Source organism: Triplophysa rosa, linkage group LG1 (genome assembly GCF_024868665.1).
Source record: "Triplophysa rosa linkage group LG1, Trosa_1v2, whole genome shotgun sequence".
Classification (NCBI taxonomy): Eukaryota; Metazoa; Chordata; class Actinopteri; order Cypriniformes; family Nemacheilidae; genus Triplophysa; species Triplophysa rosa.
In genome coordinates this window covers 11,933,084-11,952,944 of record NC_079890.1, presented here as the reverse complement: position 1 = coordinate 11,952,944, position 19,861 = coordinate 11,933,084, and the positions used below count along the sequence as shown (strand labels likewise).

The following is a 19,861-nucleotide window of genomic DNA, read 5'->3' as shown; positions in this document are numbered from 1 at the left end:
AACTATTTTTATATACGCTATCATTAATAAATAGAATAATACAGAGATCTCTGACCTCGTCGGATGGCAGCCAGCAAGTCGCTGCGTGCATCGCTCATTGGGATCAGGGGTACCTGGCCCTTCCTGGGAACCACCGGTGCCTCCACTGGGGCCGTAGCAGGCATGGAGTGTGAGTGAGGGTGTGTATGGGGGTGTGTGGGGGGTCCGGGTGGAGGTGGAGGGGGGGCTGCGGGTGGAGGATGGGTTGGGGAAGGGGTGTAGGAGACAGGGAGGGCAGGGGTGGGAGGAGAAGGGTTGTAAGACTGGGTGAGAGATGCCATGGCACTGGCTGGGGCAGAAGAGGGTCCAGTGGGGCTGTCGAAGGCAGTCTGGGCAGAGGGAATGAGAGGAGGAGGGGGAGGAGGAGCGGGAGGTATGAAATACTCCCGAGACTGCTGACCACTGGGACAGAGGAGGAGAAATTATGCTTAACTGTGTTTTAAGATGAGTGCAGGATGAAAAGATTATAAGAACCAAGAGAATCACAGACCTGTAATCTTTCACCTGCAGCGGGCGGGGTCCATTGAGCGCAGGGTCTGTAATTGATTGGCCATGGGTGTTCTGAACCCTGCCAATGGTCTGTCTACCAGCAGGAGCAGAGGAGGGAGCAGGACGGTAACCACGGTCCAGAGACTGGGTCTGGACATGAGACGGGGCCTTGAGGTGCTCTTTGCCATCGGCAGTGGAGTAGGCGCTGGTGACGGCCATCTGCTGACCTGGGTGGCTTGGGCTACCTGGATAAGAGTGCTCACCTGAGGCAACTGACCTGGTAATGAAGAAAGATGATGTAAGGAGAAAGCATTTTTTGGGTAATAAACTGGTAAACATGCATGTGTCATGCTATCAATTACCATGGAAAAAAATGATTTCAAAATAAGATATTTTGAAGAATGTTGGTAACTGAACAACAGTGGTACCCAATGACTTGGTTTTGTGTCCGTACAATAGAAGTGCATGGGTACCGCAGTTGTTCGGTTACCAACATTCTTGAAAACATCTTCTTCTGTCATGAAGGATTGGGTTAGTACATGATGACAGAATTTTTCATTTTTGGGTGAACTATCCCTTTAAGAGAACACAGAAGTAAAACTTTCCATTGTTGTGAGAAACAGCTGTTCTGCACCTGTACATATCAATAGATGGCGGCAGTGAGCTATGCTGAAGCTGGTATGACTACTCCATTTTTATAATCATGTATTGCTATGGTGATAAGGCAGAGTGAAAGAGATCCCCAACCTGTTGTCAGGTGAAAGCGAACCCTCAGATGACATGCCGTGGTACGGTGAGGGGGTGAATCGGGCGTCTGGGCGGAACTCCTTATCATACGCCATTACGTTCCACTCCTGTCTGCGATTCCGAGCCTTTCGGACCTTTTTAACTTCACGACTGGGATCTTCCACCTGTCTCTGCTGTTCCTGAAAGAGACAGAGTGTGTGTAATAGAGGTAGTATCATAAAAAAGCCTAGAGGTTTTCAATTGTAAATCGAAAAAGGAAACACACACACACACACACACACACACACACAGCAGTGTCCACATCTTTCACTGAGAAGTGCTGTGAAGAAAGTTTTCAGGGAATGCATTAAACAAACATACAACTAGAAAAGCTAGGGAGCTGCATAAACAGACAGGGGTAAGTATAGTGAGGGAGAGGTCTGAGGGACCGACAGAAATACAGGTGTCTTACGGAGGATAGAAGGGGGCTTCTGAGAAGGGCCTGCCTGGAGTGGGACTTAGTCTGGTCTGAGTGAGTCTGGCCTGAGTTGCTGGTCTGGAGAAAAGGGGTAAAGTCTGGGGGGTTAGAGATCTCATTCAGAAACTCACACACAAATGTCCACTGATGTGTTTCTTTCTGCTACCACACAAAGGTATTTGCATACAAACACACCCATGCTTCTAGGTTGAAATGTGACAATTCACTTTTTTTTCAAAGCAGTTCCATTGGCTGGACAAACAGGTTCCTACTTAGGCATATTGATCGTATTGCAGTATTGCTGTATCAGGCTTGTCGGCTTATAAAACCCCCCAGAGAAATAGACCCAGACCAGATTTCAGGTAAAGCACCCTACAAATGGCTTTCTTACAGTTTGTCTCTGCATATAACTCTGGGAAAGACAAAGTATTTTAACATTTCAGAGTCAACCCTGTTGAAAAAAACAGCATGTGCTGGTTAGGTATGTTTTGCGTGGAAGCTGGTTTGAGCTGGTCATAGCTGGTCTTAGGACACTTAGGACAGTTTTAGACCAGGACACCACCAGCTTAATCCAGCTCATGACCAGCACATGACCCTCTTAAACCAGTTTATGCAGTTTTTTTTCAACAGGGAAATCTTATATTATAAACCAGGGGTCAGCAACCTAAGGCACGTGTGCCACTATTGGCATGCTGAAAGGAAATCAACGACACACCAAGCACATGCAGTTAAATGTTATATTAATTCCAAAATTAATACTGTTTAGTTTACGAAAATGTTTAAGCCCACTTCGAGTTCCTACAACAAACTACATATTAATCCTTATAATCAAGTTTAATCATAGTTGTCACGTCAGGTGTTAGCGCTCATGCAGTTGGTGCACAGCCAGGTGCTGATGAGAAAATGGTGCCGCACAATCGTTTAAAGGGGTCATATGGCCTGACTATGTGATTTTCTGTGTCTTTGGTGTGTTGTAAGTTGCCCATGCATGTATTAGACATGTAAAATTGCAATGTAAAAAGTGTCAGAACAAAAGATGCATTCTATGTAAAAGCGAATGCTCACACAGACCTGCCTGAAACGCCTCGTGTAACCACACCCCCACAAATGTACGTCAGTTCGTTGTATGATTTGACTAAGAGCGCCCAAATGTATACGCAAGTAAGGTGGGCGTACCTGTCAGTACAATTGCGTTGGAACCTGATGTTCCAAATATGGTAAGAGGCGTTACATTTCCGTCACACGCTTGCAGTATTCGACCAATCACTACTCACTGGTTAACCGGCCAATCATAGCACACCTTGTTTTTCAGAGCAATGTGAGCTTTGTAAAAAATCTGCTCGTTTCAGAGAGGCGGGACAAAGAGGAGATACAAACATGCATGGTATGAGGAAAATACAGCGTTTTTGAACCTTAAATCGTGTATAAACATAGCATTATATCTAAAACAAAAAATAATATTCGTTTTAGCCTTGTCATATGACCCCTTTAAATATTTTAACAGTCTGTATGCACTCAATGTTTTATGCCATTTACCAACCTTCCTTTGAAACTAAACACGAAAAAATCACTGAGAAAAGAGGCGCGATGCAGCACCACAAAATCTGCCTGGAAAAGATGTTTTAAACACGCAGACGAAGAGCTTGGCAAAGCATACCAACCCGTTCAAGAATTTGAAGAACAACAGGTATGTGCTTGATAATATTATTAGCATTCATATGTACTGTAAAGAGGGTCACACATGAGATGCAATGCGCCGCGCGCATCCCATCTAGAACAGCTAACAGGTATCGCAAACCAGACACGTACATTCTGTATGCGCAAGCTCAAGTTCAAAGTCTACTTCTGGTGCAAGTTGGACCAATTTTTATATATTTTTACGCTATTTTTATTAAATAATATGTGGTATTTGAACGTTATTTAATCAATAGGCTTTATATTACGTTGGTAAACCCATTATTGTTATTCTGTGTCTGCTATTAATGTGGTAGAATTGAGTAACAAATAAGGCTTTTTGTATTAATGCACTGTTTTTTTCCTGTTATTCCCAAACAGATAAATATATCTTGCTGTCTCTATGATAAAGTTTATTTGTACAAAAAGATAATTTTGACAGATTAGCCTACATGTATTTATGTGTGTGGTGATCTGTGGTGCGGCAGGGTTTTGAGCAGACTCCAGAGCTGTAGCGGAGCGCCACCACCAGACACCACATGGCGCAGCTGGAGTGTGTGCCGTCACAGAGAAAAAAGGTTTTATTTGTTGACATTAGTTAACTACATTATTAACATGACTAACAATACTTCCACAACATTGACTTATCTTAGTTAAGATAATACAACTGTTTTCAAACAAATGTGAAAAAAAAGTATTTGATCACCATTTCCAGGGTTTTTCCTCGCTCAAAATGAGGCGGAGGTGGTGCCATCCTGATCTTGTACACACACACACGTAGGCCTACCGTACCTTTAAGTGGCTTAACCAAAGTGACTTTGAGTTTGACATATTAAAAGTTCTAACAAAATTAGATAAAAATGACAATTATTAAGTTATATAAAACATTACTTTTATTCAACCAAACAGAAATGTTTTTTTAATCAAATAAAGCATTTTTAACTAACTTTTCAGCCCACAATAGCCAACTGAATTAACCAGTCTTTCAAAATGAGCAAAGCTCATTCACATCTTTCATTCTCCGTGGTTCACTTTAAATGATTCAATGATCTCTTATATTCGCGAATGACTGAAAAGTTCAATAGTTTAAATGAATCGGTTCAAATGAGTCATTCGTGTGCGAGTCATTCTAAATGCAATGTGCGTTCATACTGGAGAACTCGCTGTGTACAGTATACGCTGATTCAACTATCCAACTGCACAGCTAAAGACATTACAATGATGTACGTCATGTTAATTTAAGACATTTCAAGAAATTAAACGTACTTGGATGCAAAACAAACAGCCGTGAAACACAGGCTGGCTCTTGTTCTGCAACTCTTTTTAGCGCCTCAGTGTGCTGATAACAAAACAGCGCCTCCACTGTGGCGTAATGTCGCAACTGAAGTTACAAATGACAGTCTGTTAAATGCAAGCAGCATTTCTTGTGAAGACTCACAACATAATTTTGGCGAGAGCCTGAGGCGGCACGACATTTGACGGAGGCGGCTGCCTCCAAAACCCTGATTTCTTATACAGGTATAGGCCCTTATTCAATGCATTATGCTTTTTCCTTAAAAAATAGAATTGTTCTTCAAAAATGATTCTAATGTTACGGTAGGCAGATTACATAAACTGAATAATTATATTGAGATAAGTTTGTTGATACGGCACGCCATGCCAAAAATGTTGCCGACCCCTGGAGTAAGCAATAGAACACATTCCTGCTCATTTAATGGTTTAGATATATAAAAATATAATAAATATTCTCACCTAGACACTTTAAAACAACATGATGCAGTATATAACAGGAATAAATAATACAGTGAAACACGACATACATTGTCATAGACACACATACACACCTTTTGTCTCCTCTTCTCTTTTCTCTTGTCCTCTGTGGCTTGCAGCATTTTCTCCCTCCACAGGATAAAGAAGTAGGAGGGGTCAGTGTAGAACTTCAGTGCATCCTTCTTGTCATCTCTATGGAGACATAAAAATGATAGTTGCTACAATAATATGTACTCACTGTCAGCAAAGAAAACAAACCTTTTCTCTGAAACAAATTGGACTTCCCACAGCAACCTGAGAGTGAGAACATTCTAGGAAACTGCAGTCAATACGCTGCTGCAGCATCGTGTCAAACCATGTCATTACTTGTAGGAAAAAAACAGCTTGCTGCTGGAAAAGCTACAGTATTTTGAAAACACCAAAGCTTGTGCACTTTAAAAAGTGCACTTCTCTAACATGCTGGTAGTGTTTGTATTACCTATTTATCATTTAAAGTGAAATGTGAGAAAATAACAAATGATGATGGCTCACCTGTAAGGGCTCAGTATATTGAGAGGGGGAGGTTTGTCTCCACTGTGGTAGAGCTCAAGGACAGGATTAGGTATGGAGTTCCTGGAAACCACCTGCTGGTCTTGAATGGTAGAGCTCTTGAAAGCCTTCCTCATGTTGATATCCTGCAGAGAGACTAAAGATGCGAAACAGAAATAGAGTTTAATGCATTTATTTTCAATGCATTCAAAGTCTGTTTTCACTGCAAAAATAGTTATCAGGTAAGTATTTTAATCAAGAGAACTATTTGTCCCTTACTTACAGGACACACTGCAACAGACCTGCTGTCAAAAATGCAGTCCATGTCTGGATAAGACAATACATATGGCCATTACTCTATAACACTGATCTAAAATCAGTTTATTGTTGTCTACCGTATAAAGATTAAAGTTGGGGCTTTACTAAGACAAGTCCCTTCAACATAATGAATAAAGGCCTTTGCGCAGATCTGTGTAAAATCCCTGCTTAAGTCTCTTATGTGTTTTTGGAAAAAGAGGATGACGCTGTACTGGACACAACAGATGGTTGTTGTCATGTTCACACGGTCTGGATTAATCTTTGAAGGCACATGATATATCAGCTGCGCATTTAGAAGCAATGCCATTACATTAAACAACAATTATACATTTGTTAATATTACTTAACGGAGTAGAAAATAAAGTAGAAAAAAAGAAGATAAATCATAAATTAGACAATTAAAAAAATAATTGCTGTGGAAATAGGTCTAAATCTTTTTTAATTTGGGTTTTGTATGGGATACAGATAGACATTATTATATATGGGTGGCCACTTTCAGTCTGGCAAAATAAGGGACACCAATTCGAGGTAAAACATGAAACAAAATAAAAAACAATGTTTATTAAAATATTTATTAAAAAAATGAAACTGTTTTACTAATGTCTTAATAATGATCTGTTTTACCAAATAAATGTAATGCATGGAATATTATAATAATTTGTTAGTCCAACTAAACAAAGACAATAACAGATGAGAGAAACACTGTTTTAATGAACTGTTGGTAAATTGTACACGTTTCATGATTTTCATGAAGTCAGACATATTGAAACAGAAAAAATGTAATTTGGAAAAATGTAAGGGATTACACAGGGGCCTAAACTTTACAAGGTCAATTTTTTGACTTTTTGAAGCTTTATCCGCTGCATACCCATAATACATGCTTGTATAAAATCAGATTGGACATTTAGCTAAAAAATACATCTTTTGTGCTGTTATATAGATGTAATATATTCAGGCATGTCTATGACATTAAATGAAAATTAATTTCCTAGTCACGGACTAATGGGAACTTGCCACACTTTGAGAATCAATCATTTAGAATGGTCTTCTGCATCAGACACATTCTGTGTCTGTTCGCCACTGAGAGGACGGGGTTTGTTTTGATGTACAGAATGACAGCCTCAATCGCTCCCTAATTATGCATGCCACAGGAGAACACTCAAAATATTAAAGCACTGACTGTGCCTCAGGGACCTCTGTACTGCTTTACTGGGCATTCATAATTTAACATACGGAACGGATAGCAGAAATGGTGTATATCAGGCCAAACGTGCTACAACAAAAACGTTGTTGTAAGCTATGACCCACAATGCACGATTCTTTACCTATTTGTTCAAAACATCCATTATGCAGCTCTTAGGTTGCCAAAAATGAAAATTTATATTTTAAAACGACAGTTTTCATTGAAAAGCTTTGAAAAACTATGTTACTATGTTTAATCTCTGCTTGGGTTGTCGATCTTGGAAATTTATTTTTGCTCTCAAAATGGCATCCTATTTCATACAGAAGTGATTCCTGTCAGATTCACCTGCAATCAGAATGATGTTATTGATCCTAAGATGGCTCCTCAGAGTCAGGACTGAGTCATATTGATAGCTATGGAGGCACTTCCATCTGATTCACTGCTCTACACACATACTGAGTAATACACAAGCATCATTTTCTCTTTTTTTATTGTATTCCCTTCCTTTGTAGAGGAATGTTCACCCTTAAATAAAAATTATTTTATTGAATTATAAACGTCTACCCGTATATGATGCCTTTTTGGTAGAATACAAAAGGGGAATTTGTTAAAGTATAACCCAGCCACTGTTTTACAATTGAAAGTGAATGAGGACATCTATATTCATTTAAAATATTATTATATATTAATATAGCTAACTATGCATTTTTCTAATATGTAGTATTTTATATTTTATTTTATTAGGTATCTTTATTTTCCTTGTGAGTTATGTGAATCTTGGACAACATAAGTGTACATAAACATACATGATTGCAATGCACTAAATTTTCATTAATATCAGTGTTATTATAGTTTTGACTTAGTTTGATTTGTATTATTATAAATATATAGAAAAAAATGTTAATTTTAGTCAAAGTTTTAGCAATTTTGGTAAATGCTATTGTCATTTTATAATTTATTTGCTTATTTTTTATGTAGCTATATATTATTAATTATTTTTATTTTAGTTGTATTTTAGTTTTTGTTTACCCTCATAATTTTAGTGCTTTAAACTTATCTCAGTTTATTTTTGAGGCAACATTTCAGTTTTTCCAATAATTTTAAGGTCAACATTTCATTTAATTTCAATGAACAAAAACGTTTCAAAGTTTTAATTTTAGTAAACTAAAATAACCTTGATTCATATCTCCAAATGCCCCCGTTGTCTTTGTGTACAGCATGTCTTTTCAAAAGCAAAAGAAGCTCAGTTTTGAGTGTGGATGGCTGCTTATAAATTAATAATTAGAAAGGATGTTAAGAGGGGGGATGGGGAGACGCTTTTGGATCAGACCAGACAATGAATGCCATCAAACCCCGCCAACCTCCGCTTACACATACACGCACTCACACGCTTTCTCAGTGAAATGTTTCAATATTCAGAGACCATCTCCGTTCCATCTCCTCCTCCCACCTCTCCCTTCCAACTGCAGCCCGAAATGACTTCAGATCACCATTAGGTCACATTAGAGAGCCATAAACTTGCACACGCCGCACAGAAACTGCACGCTGAGCATTCCCAGTAGGCCTTTCTCTCAGCATGAGTGTGACGGAGAGGTCATCGCTCAGGTGATAATAGAACGCTTGGACTTTAAAAGAAACATCGATGTTTCTTCTCCTTCAGTAAGGGGTCATGAGGGAGCTGGTGCATATTAAACCCTCTTTATCGGCTCTCCAGTTATCGATCGAGGCCGGGCCAAATGTTTTAAATAGATGAGAACGTTGTTAGATGCTAAACAAGTAACAAGGCCCTAATCCTGGTTCTGCATATTGCGGACAGGATGTTTACCAATAATAATCTTTTCTGTGAGTTGCACGATCAAACATACAGCTGGACATCAGACAGCTGGACTGAGCTCTTCTATCTGTTAAGCAGATTGTGACAAGAGTACGTGCCCGTAGGCACTGGATCTTTGTATTCCATAGAGAGAAGAACAAAAAAGAGCTGATCAGAGGAACTGAGGGAAGGGTGAAGACAGAGTATGATGATTCTTTCTCTTTCAAGGTGTAGATTAAGCTGGGTCACTGCTCTAACTACAGGCTAAAAGAAGATCAGAATAGAGGACAGGACTCAAAGGCAAACTCTCTCTCGCTCTCCACTACACCTAACAGATCTGGAGATGACCTAGAGATAAAGTTTAATGCTTGATGTTACCTTCTTCCACAGTGGAGTCTAGCTGGGTGACTTTGATAGCCAGAAGGTCCACTCTCTCCTGCAGGTTATTCATGCGCATGTAGAAACTGTTGGCTTCGTTAAACAGCTCCCCAAAGATGTCCTCCGCATGCCGACCTGTAAGACAGATAGTGAGAGAAACAAAGAAATGCCTTGATAAACTAAAAAGGAGACATGCTTCAAAGAGCAACCAAGAACATAAAACACCATCTAAAGCAACTTTCTGTCTATTCAATGCTTTTGTATGCAACATAATACTTAGTTGCCATTATGGAATTAATTTGAATATCAATCGACAGCCATGAGATGTACAGCTTTGGTTTTTAAATAAGAGTTCAGACAATGTGCTTTGGCTTTGTGAACAGTAAAACCCACGTTGAAAAGTTGCATCTTTAATTTATCCCCGATAACACACTGCCACTGTAGTCATGGACATTCAGATGGACATCTTGGGTTTTCCACAGCATCCCACAATTTTTAGAGTGTCTCATCTCAGCATTGCATTTCTTAGAATGCTGTGTAAAGTTTGAAACAGAGTAAAGCCTCAAAACCCCTGGATTCCATTTCAATCCAAATATCACTAGTTCTGACTGGTTTATGTTTGCTAATGGTTTATGATCAGGGGTGCACATAAGTTTTTCTAGCTGGTTCTCAAGAGAGCACCTGGAGATTCGGTTTGGTGCTCACATTGCACATAGTGTGACACATTATATTTACCTATTAAAAATAAAAGTAAAAAAGTAGTTACTTTTTAATGAACAATAAACAAAATAATAAAGTGGGATAATACTATATTTATATTACTTTAAAGTACACTTAAAATACAATGGTAATGTATTTCTTCTTGTTTTTCTTTTTACATTAGTAAATATTAATTTTCAACACCAATTTGAAACCTAAAACGACAACCTTTTTGGTTTTTGGCAGGTTGCTGGGAAGTGCACTTGCGAACGCACATGGAGACTTGCGGTGCGGAGCTAGGATCGAGTATAGCATAGAGAAACACAAGCTGCGTGCAAGTGTCAAGTTTAAACAGCTTGTCTTTTAGAAAGTTTAAAGAGCAGGTTTCATGAATCTCATAAAATTACCGGCATTTCAGTGTGTAACGTAGCTTTCCTTCAATTTTGACGATCTGCAAAGTTGTTATTCCAAAAAGTCCATGATAAATTAAGATATTGGCTTCCAAAGTAAGGAGTCGACTCCGAACCGCCCAAACAAATCGTTAGGCTTTCGAATCTTTTGAGTGTAACATCGATACGTCACAGTGTAACGCATCAAGCACAATCACCGCCTTCCCGCGAAACAGGAACACTCTGACCTGCCCACTAGCACTTCAGGTAGTATTGCGTATACAGCATGTCGAGGGGACGCTGTGTTTTGTGCTGTGAACGCAAATGTACTTTGTTTTCGCTGCCAAAGGATGACGATGTGAAGGATCAGTGGTTACATTTTTTACCCACGATACCACTGCAGTACAATTCCAACCTTGTGTAATGTGCTCGTCATTTTACCGACGACTGCTTCTCAAATTTTGGCGAGTTCAACGCGGGATTTGCCAGCCGCTAGACCCTTAAAGATAAGTCAATACCAACTTTATTTGGACTAACAAGCGTCTCAGAACCACAAGCTGTAAGTATGATAAATACGTTATGTGTACATGTTAAATTGAGTGCTTACAATAAACGTTAAAGTAATTGTGCTAATACGTGTAGTATATTTAGTACAGCTGTAGGTTTCCAGGTAAACAACGTATAAATTAACAGTGTTACAGTTTTAATAATCCAACTCTTACCTAATAATGTGGCGGTTATTGTAGACTGTTGTCGTTCTACATGTCGTAGTATTGTACAAACTGTATCCCTTTATCGTTTAGTCACGGTAGCACTTTGCTAACGTGTCTCACATTATGGTTTTGTCAAGTGTGCAAGCTGTGGTCACGATCCCCTTCAAACAAAACGGTTTGCTTGACATTATTTAAAAAACGGACTGCAGCACTATATCATTTTATTATGTAAAGGTGTGTGCGTTATCTTTGGAAGCTCTCGCTAACTTGCTCAGTTACTCCTCTCTGTATAATCAAAGTAATGATCAACTTTTGGATAGAGCCGTTGTTGCTCTCCCACAGCTATGACGAAAAAAGATCAACAGAAAACAATAGTCTGAATGGTTAATAAAGATAAGTTTATGAAGATAAAAACTTGTGATATGGTAATACTGATGCCATTTTTACACACAGCGTCTTTGTTTACAAAAACCTTCCTGAGATAAGAACTGTGGTAATGGGCATTTCGTTTCTGACACGCAGTGTATGAAGAAAGACCAATCACAACTGATTGGGCCAGTTGGCCAATCGGAGCACACTGGACTCACGGTAGGGAGGAGCTTAGAGAAGCGGAACATTTGAACAGCTTCGGAGGAATCGTTTAGGGATCTTTGAGAAATGGATAGATACTAAATGCTTATTTTAAGAAAATAGCACCGTTTTTTTTACCTTTGATGCATTTGAACATGTTGTTGGGGACTCTAATACAACATTAGGACACTTACAAAAACCTTGAAACCTGCTCTTTAAGAGAAGCGGTGTTTTGGTAGACGTGCAGCGCAGCGCAGTGCAGTTCCAGACATTCACAGAGGCTTCTCTAGTAACGAAAGCAGAACCAACAAAGGCGGAGCTACCAATACTCCGTTTTTCATCATTTACACCCAGGTTCCGTTTCTCACCGGGAACAAACGAGATATCAGTGATTTGGCAGCATTCAGTACAAACGGAAATCTTATCCAGTATTACATTTAGTCGGTCTAAAACAGTGATTGTGCATCAAAAGGTTTCAACCATGTCAGTAAGCAAATGAGCATTCTAAACTTATTTACAGAGCGCATTTTTAATTTTGGTCGTGCATGCGCACCTGCGCACCACTTATGTGCATCCCTGTTTATGATGCTGGTCTAGCTGGTGAACCACTGTGAATCTGTTTACCACCAACACTTGGTAATATATATAAGTAATGAAAAAACACTTATATTTTCAACTAAAAAAGGAAGCCAAACATCTGCAAGTGCATGAGGGTGAGTAGATTATGAGAGAATTTCTTTCATGAGTAAACTTTTCATTTAAATTGGATTACCAAAGAAAGCATTCTTTAACAATTACCAAAAGCTTTATAAAGGGCAGCCTGTCAAGTGCTGAACACATAAAAAATAAAATAACATTCAATAAAAAGAAAAAGAGTGCCACTGACTCAGGCTCCCCAGCTGTTTGATGATGGCTGCCAGGGTGCTGTTGGTGACACACTCCAGCTCACTAGGCACTCCATCAGGTAGAGCTCCTCGACACAGATGCTTCGGCTCGATACTTCTTTTAACCAGCGGCATGACTGCCTACTGCTGTAAAAGACATAGAAAGATATCAAACACATTAAAACACTAAGCTGTGTTTCTTACATTTTCAGGCCAAGCTACTAGGGATTTATTGATTCACCGAAATTGCAAATGAAGAAATTTTGAAGAATGTTGTTAACCGAACAGCAGCGGCACCCCTTTCACTTCTATTGTATTGACAAAAACTCAATGCAAGTGAATGGGTGCCGGTTAACAACATTCTTCAAAATATCTTCTTTTGAGTTTTGAGGAAGAAAGAAAGTCATAAAGGGTTTGAAATGAAAAGAGGATGAGTAAATGACGACAGAATTGTCATTTTTGTCAGTCATTATTGATACCATCTGGCATTCAGCATACTAAGAACCTTTTTTTGTTGGATCACTTCTGTCTTCTCCACTGTTTTTGCACAAGGACTAAAACTGTGGTGTGCACACTTCCAGCACAGCATGACGGATTATTTATTATTAAATTACGATGATACATTTTCAGAGTAATACAACATAACTGGGGGCATTCCATGTATCATCAGAGAAGCAACTGAACAAAAGATATACATTTCAAAAGATATAAAATCTTCTCTCTGCACAACTGAACGCCTCTCTTGAAAGTCATGTCATGTTTAATATCATTTCAACTATATAGCAAAAGTAACCAAGTTTCTCAGGATCTACAGTGTGGCATATCCTTAAAAAAGAAGAAATGATGTAAAGTTGAAAGCTTTCTTATTACTTTAAAACCAGCTTTATGACATCAACTCTGAGTCTCTAAAAACTGACACGATTATCTTTTCTGCTGATCTACACTGTATGTATCCAGTAAAAAAATGAAATTTTCTGGCAGAAATAAACCGTAAAATAACCCCTTGTTATGTTCCCTGTTTTTCTAATAAATTTGCTGTCTTTCTGTATTTTATGTTTTTTGACCGTATTTTCAAGAATAAACTGTAACAAAAATCCTGTAAATCCGGTAAAAAAATGAAAATTTCCAGCAGACAGAAATAAACTGTAAAATATCAGTTTTGCCCTGTATAATTACATGTTTTCACATTATACATGGAAAAACAGTAAAAACTGACAAAAAATCTGTAACATGTTTTTACAGTGTAGCATTTAGCTGCATTTAATACCACTGGCCTCTGACAAAACTAGGTCTCTGTTTCTGAAGCGGACTCTACTGTGTTCTTCTCCTGATTACAGACCAGCATTAATAAAGACATTGACACACACACACACACATGAGATGGTTCAGTGATCTGGGGCGACAGTTCACCTGGCAACTGAAGCAGACAAGCTCGCAGCTAATGAGACATGACAAAGGGCACTGTTTTAGCCTGGTGGGAGGACAGACAATCTGTGTGTTCCAGCTTTCTTGAATGTCTGCTAGTTATTGTTTCTGTCTGAACATGAACGGAAAAACCTCCAAATAGTGATTGTCAACAAATATACAGATCTAAACAAACAATTGTGTGCCTCATCTAGATTTACACATAAATACATGGCACAAACTACCCAACATCAGCATCTGGCCTCATTGATGCTCATGTAGATCCCTGTGGCCAGGTTCTGACATCTAGTGGAAAGCCTTCTAGGAATACCGGAGGGATTACATCTGATGGCTTTGAAAACCGGAGTCGATCGGCAATCAGGTGCCCATACATATTTGGCCATGCGTTTTATTTAATACTACATGAACTTCCACACGCACGTGGACAAAATCATAACGATTACACACTTGTTCAATAAAGATTTGCACTGTACTGAAATATTCAATGTCTGTTTTTATCTGTCCTCACTGAGTCTTCATTCTCCATCTGCCTGCTCATGAATAAAGCAGCACAGTAATCAGACCGCAGAGGCACAGGAGTGTAATCCTCACTCCTCGAAGCGCTCGACTGGACTGTGTGAAGTGTAAGTAATAAATGGGTGGGTTAATGGAAAGAGAGAGACCAATTCCATGTGTGTTTTGGGGGATGAAAGGACACGTCAGTAGGGCTGTGACGGTGGCCGTGACAACCGCACCACCGCGGTGGTAAAGTGCCATGACGATGGCGAACTGGTAGTGCACGTCACTCTGACAAATATAGGTGTAATAAATATGAGAGTTGCGATAACGATTGCTAGTTGTAGCCTTTCAGTTGTGGATGGTTTTATTTAAAAGATTTTACATTAACAGAAATTATTGGCATACGTTTCCGTTGCTGCGTTCGAGCGCGGGCCTGCACGGCAAAACCCAGGTTATTCTGCGGGTTTTGCAATGGATCTTGTTGTGAAATGAACAGATACGTACGTAAAATCAAAACTGGCTATGACCCGCTTGCTTAGTGTCGGAGTGCGCGCAGGTTTTGCCGCGGTTGCGGAGAGACATCTATTCATTTGCGCTCCTGTGCACATCTTCTGAACGCGCATTTAGTGCAGCTGTACACATTTTAATCTGAACAATGTCAACAAGTAAGTTTCACATCAACGAGTCGGAAAAAGTAAAGTTTTTATGGCAATCTGAATAGGAAAGCCAATGTAGGTTAAAACAGTTTGTTTCAAATGGAATTGTTAAGGACTGTAAGGGTTAATACGCCACAGACTGAAGTTACTGCAACAAGAGCTTTTTTATTTAGTATTTAGCTTTCTTATATCATTCAAGTTTTCATTATTTACTGATGTTTATTTAAATGTTTTATATGCTGTAGTGTGCCGTTTCACTGATGGATTTGCGCGTTAAACATTGACGGATGTTTCATCCTCATTTATTTCAGATATCATAATTCAATTTCAAGTATTTAACAATTTCAAGTATTTAAATAAGGTCTATATTTCTCTTCCACTCGTCATGTGGTTGCTACACGCAAATATAATAATATAAATATTATTTATATAAATAATATATATTTCTCAACCACCGCACCACCGCGGTCGATTTGTCTATTACCACCGCGGTGGTAAAAAACTGCCACCGCCACAGCCCTACACGTCAGACCTTGAAATAATCAGATGACTGGGCGCGATGTGCATCATGGCTGTGTCTAAAAACCTAGTGGACTGCCACTCTCCATTTACATTTGGAAGATGCTTTATTTCAATGACTTTCAATGGATTGAGGGTATGATTTATGTTTCTTGGTATTTGAACCCATGACCTTTGCTAGCACAATGGAATGTTCTTACAGTCAGTTTGTCACATCTATGTCTGTTTCCCTGTTTAGTTTTGTCCGTTTTTTCCCTTGGACTATATTTTGCCACACTCCCTTACCTCCACCTCGTTTGTTGCACCGCACCTGATGATCATTCCCTGGACACTATTTATACCCTGTGTTTTGTCTTGTTAGATGTCTAGTATAAATGTCTATATGGTTCTGTTACGTATGTTTGATGCCCGTTCTGGAGTGGTCTGCTTTTTGGGAATACCAGTTTTTTCCCCCTGTTTTTGTGAATACCTGTTTTTTTCCCCAGTTTTGTTTTCCTGGACTCTTTGTTAAAGTCTGTTTGCTGGAACTTTGAGGTGTGCTCTCCTGTTTTTGACACGAGTGTGACACAGTTGGGCTACAAAAATTCAGCATTTTTAGACTAGACAGCATTTTTGGGGGAAATTGTGGTCAAAGAATGCTGCTCTGTCCTCAGAATGCACCAGAAATACAGATGCGAAAAATGCATTTTACGTATTACCGATGCTGAAATACATATTACCAATATACTAATACTATATAGCTTGAATATAAATTCTCTATAAATTTTGCATTTAACCCATTTATTTATGATACATGCCTTTCTGGGTAGATGCTAACTGTATTATATTGGCACTGGACTCTCCATTTCTACAAAAACAAAGAATCAAACCTAATTTAATCTAATCCAATTTAGTTTGTTCCACGTATGATACAGCTGAACCCTTATACACAAACTGTCAAAATTATGTATGTGACAGAGACAGAGTGAACAGCAGTAAAACACAGAAACCACAAAAAAGAGTGCCATCTTTCCAAAAGGGGCCATTGTGTTGTTGTCATGGCAACAACACTAAAAAGACAGTTTCTGGGAAAGGATTGAGTTGCAGAGGAAAAACTGAGAGAACTGTGTGTGTGTGTTTTTCTTAGCAATTGCAGATTTGTTTGAATAATTAAAGATATGTTCAGCATGTCTGAATTTCCCAGTGTCTCCCAGAGAACCCCAGAGGCAGCAACGGCAGATAAATTCTCAGCTGGTTTATTGTGTATCTGGTGTAAAGCAGTAATATGTGATGTGAGATGAGCATGTGTATATGGTTCACCTCATTAACCAAAGCTAAATACTAATCCACAATCATTGGATTAGAAGCAAAGTTACAGCTGGCATACAGGCCTGTGTGTGTGTGTGTGTGCTTGTTCAATGACATCATTAAAGTCGTTGTATGTCTCTCTCACCAACACACACTATTAGTGTTTCAAGATATCAAAATATCACAATATGTTACCACACAAACTGTATCAATACTTCTTTACACCAACAATCAATATTTTAGTTACATTTGTTAAATGATTATTATTTATTTATTTATTGAAAAAGTAAGCTAACCATCAGCGCTAAATTTGAATAACGCAACAAGCTTATAACTTCAGATCTCATTGCTTCTTGGTGTCTCGTGAATAAAACTAGACATGCATGAGACAAAAGAGAACTGATGAGACTATAAATGTGTCACCATATTTAAATTTAGCCTCCAATATAAATTTATGTAAGTGATGGATGTAAAAAGTAAAAAAACTTTTTGTTGTGCTCAGAAATGAAGTCATATACATGTGGGAACATCCGTCAATAGTTAAGCAGTATTCTTGGTTGTTACGTATAGCAGTTTTCGGTCCAATAAGTAACACTTCTGTTTTGTCCGAGTTCAGTAATAAAAAGTTGTTACTCATCCAGTTTTTTATATCGACTATGCATTCCATTATTCGATGGAACTGCTGTGTTTCATGAGGCTTCGAGGAAATATAAAGTTGAGTATCATCAGCATAACAGTGAAAGCTAACTCAGTGTCGCTTTATTATATCTCCTAGAGGTAGCATGTATAATGCGAAGAGCAGAGGCCCTAAGACTGAGCCCTGTGGTACACCGTACTGGACTTGCGATTTGCGTGACACCTCATTGTTTATTGCTACAAATTGAAAACGGTCGGATAAATAAGATTTAAACCATTTCAAAGCTATTCCTTTAATGCCGACGTAATTTTCGAGTCTATGTAGGAGTGTGCTGTGGTCAATGGTGTCAAATGCAGCACTAAGGTCTAGCAGCACCAATAACGAGATACAACCTGGTAAGAGGGGGAGCAAATTATGAGAGAAATTTCATTTTTGGACGAAGTTTTCCTATAAATAAACAAAAGTGACGAAGTGCAACATATGAAGGAGATACAGACAAGTAAAATATTGCAAAAGATTTCAATATATCACAGTTATAAAAAGCTATACAGTAAACAAAAAATATGCAACCCTGGACAACAAACCAGTCTAATGGGTCAATTTCTCGATTTGAGATTTATACATCACATGAAAGCTGAGTAAATAAGCTTTTCATTGATGTATTGTGTATCAAGATAGGACAATATTTGGCCGAGGCACAACTATTTGAAAATCTGGAATCTGAGGGTGCAAAAAATCTAAATATTGAGAAAATCGCCTAAGTTGTTAATCAGAGCAGGCCGTTAAACTGTTAATCAGTAGCAGGCCGTTGCTAAGAAGAAACAGGTTTGTTTAACGCTCTCTATTGGCTTAACGCTGTAATGACATTGTGGAGAGTACATGAACCGAAAGCTGAAATTCTAAGGTTTACGTGGATACCAAACTTGAGTGAGTAATTTCCAAAGAGTTTGTAGTAGGGGTGTAACGATACACTCAGCTCACGATTCGGTACATATCTCGATGCTGGGTTCACGATACGATACACATCTCGATATTTTCAACAAAATTAAAAAATGAAACTGAAATTCAAATAACATTTATTTTCAAAATATTAACAATTTCAGTAACTTTTTTAGTTGCACATACAACTTAATAAAAAAATTTAACATTTTAAGGCTTAACTGAACCTGCTGTACTGCAGGTTTATCACTGAGTGACAGCAAATTTTGATTTAGGTTTAGTCATAGTCTTTTGACTAAAATGCAATTAAGTTTTAGTCATATTTTAGTCATCCCCATCATTTTAGTTTTAGTTGACAAAATCTACATTATATTTAGTCTACTAAAATCTATCTGGTTTAACTAATTTAATTGGTGTAATTAAATGTTCCATTCAAAGATTTAACGGTTTTGACATCATTTACTTTACCTTAGAATTAAATTAAACCAGGTCATTACCTTTATTTTTCAGAAAAGTTGAGTAACTACTGGATATGCATTGTTACAACACAGAGAATATTAGACCATGAACGACATGTTCCAGTTCATTCAGTCTCATTTTGACTCTATTGACTCAGTGAAGGGTGTGTTCATTCAGTACATTCAACCAATGAAACGCTCTGACAGAGCTCACACTCAAACACTATTGGCTCGTGTCACTTTGAAGCTGCGCTGTCTTTGCTTGAGACAGTAATGAATAAGAAATATCTTTGAAAAAGACATATTACAAAAACTACATTACATTTCTTCAATCATGCAAATCACATACTTGGCTCGATTTTTAGCATGTCATTCAATCTTTTAATATACAGTACGACTCACTTCATTGCTTCTCTAATTGGTACAGTGCTGATTTCTTTTGGCTTTATATTGCATATCACGTTATGCAGCAGCTCACGTTAACGGATAAATTAACATTGACAAATAAAAATGTATGTGCTGCCTTTGTAATGAGTTTAGGGGTGACTCGCCTGCAGTCACGCTTCAAGTTTGCTGTGTTTTACCGGTGATTCATTAGATCATCTAAATCAACAACATGCATACTAGACCCTATACCTACAAATCTACTGAAAGAGATGCTCCCAGAAATAATAGATCCTCTTCTTAGTATTATTAACTCATCTCTGATATTAGGACATGTGCCTAAAGCATATAAGGTGGCTGTTATAAGCCCCCTTGTCAAAAAACCCCAACTCGACCCTAGAGAACTA

The 19,861-nt window shown here is 38.4% G+C and overlaps 1 protein-coding gene across 3 annotated transcripts in view; it reads right to left on the bottom strand.

Moving 5' to 3' along the window:
- The window catches only part of zgc:109889 (uncharacterized protein LOC553542 homolog), a 42,924-nt gene that overhangs the window by 2,065 nt on the left and 20,998 nt on the right, over positions 1-19,861 (bottom strand). Inside the window, exons 2-9 of one of the 3 annotated variants that reach the window (XM_057347528.1) lie at positions 12,654-12,798; positions 9,397-9,531; positions 5,708-5,861; positions 5,251-5,368; positions 1,727-1,810; positions 1,276-1,454; positions 530-805; positions 56-441 (exon numbers count right to left, since the gene is read on the bottom strand). In XM_057347528.1, the coding sequence (XP_057203511.1) occupies positions 56-441; positions 530-805; positions 1,276-1,454; positions 1,727-1,810; positions 5,251-5,368; positions 5,708-5,861; positions 9,397-9,531; positions 12,654-12,786 (1,465 nt within the window). In that variant the 5' untranslated portion in view covers positions 12,787-12,798. The remainder of the gene's footprint in view (positions 1-55; positions 442-529; positions 806-1,275; positions 1,455-1,726; positions 1,811-5,250; positions 5,369-5,707; positions 5,862-9,396; positions 9,532-12,653; positions 12,799-19,861) is intronic. The other 2 variants (XM_057347545.1, XM_057347537.1) reach the window with 2 other exon arrangements.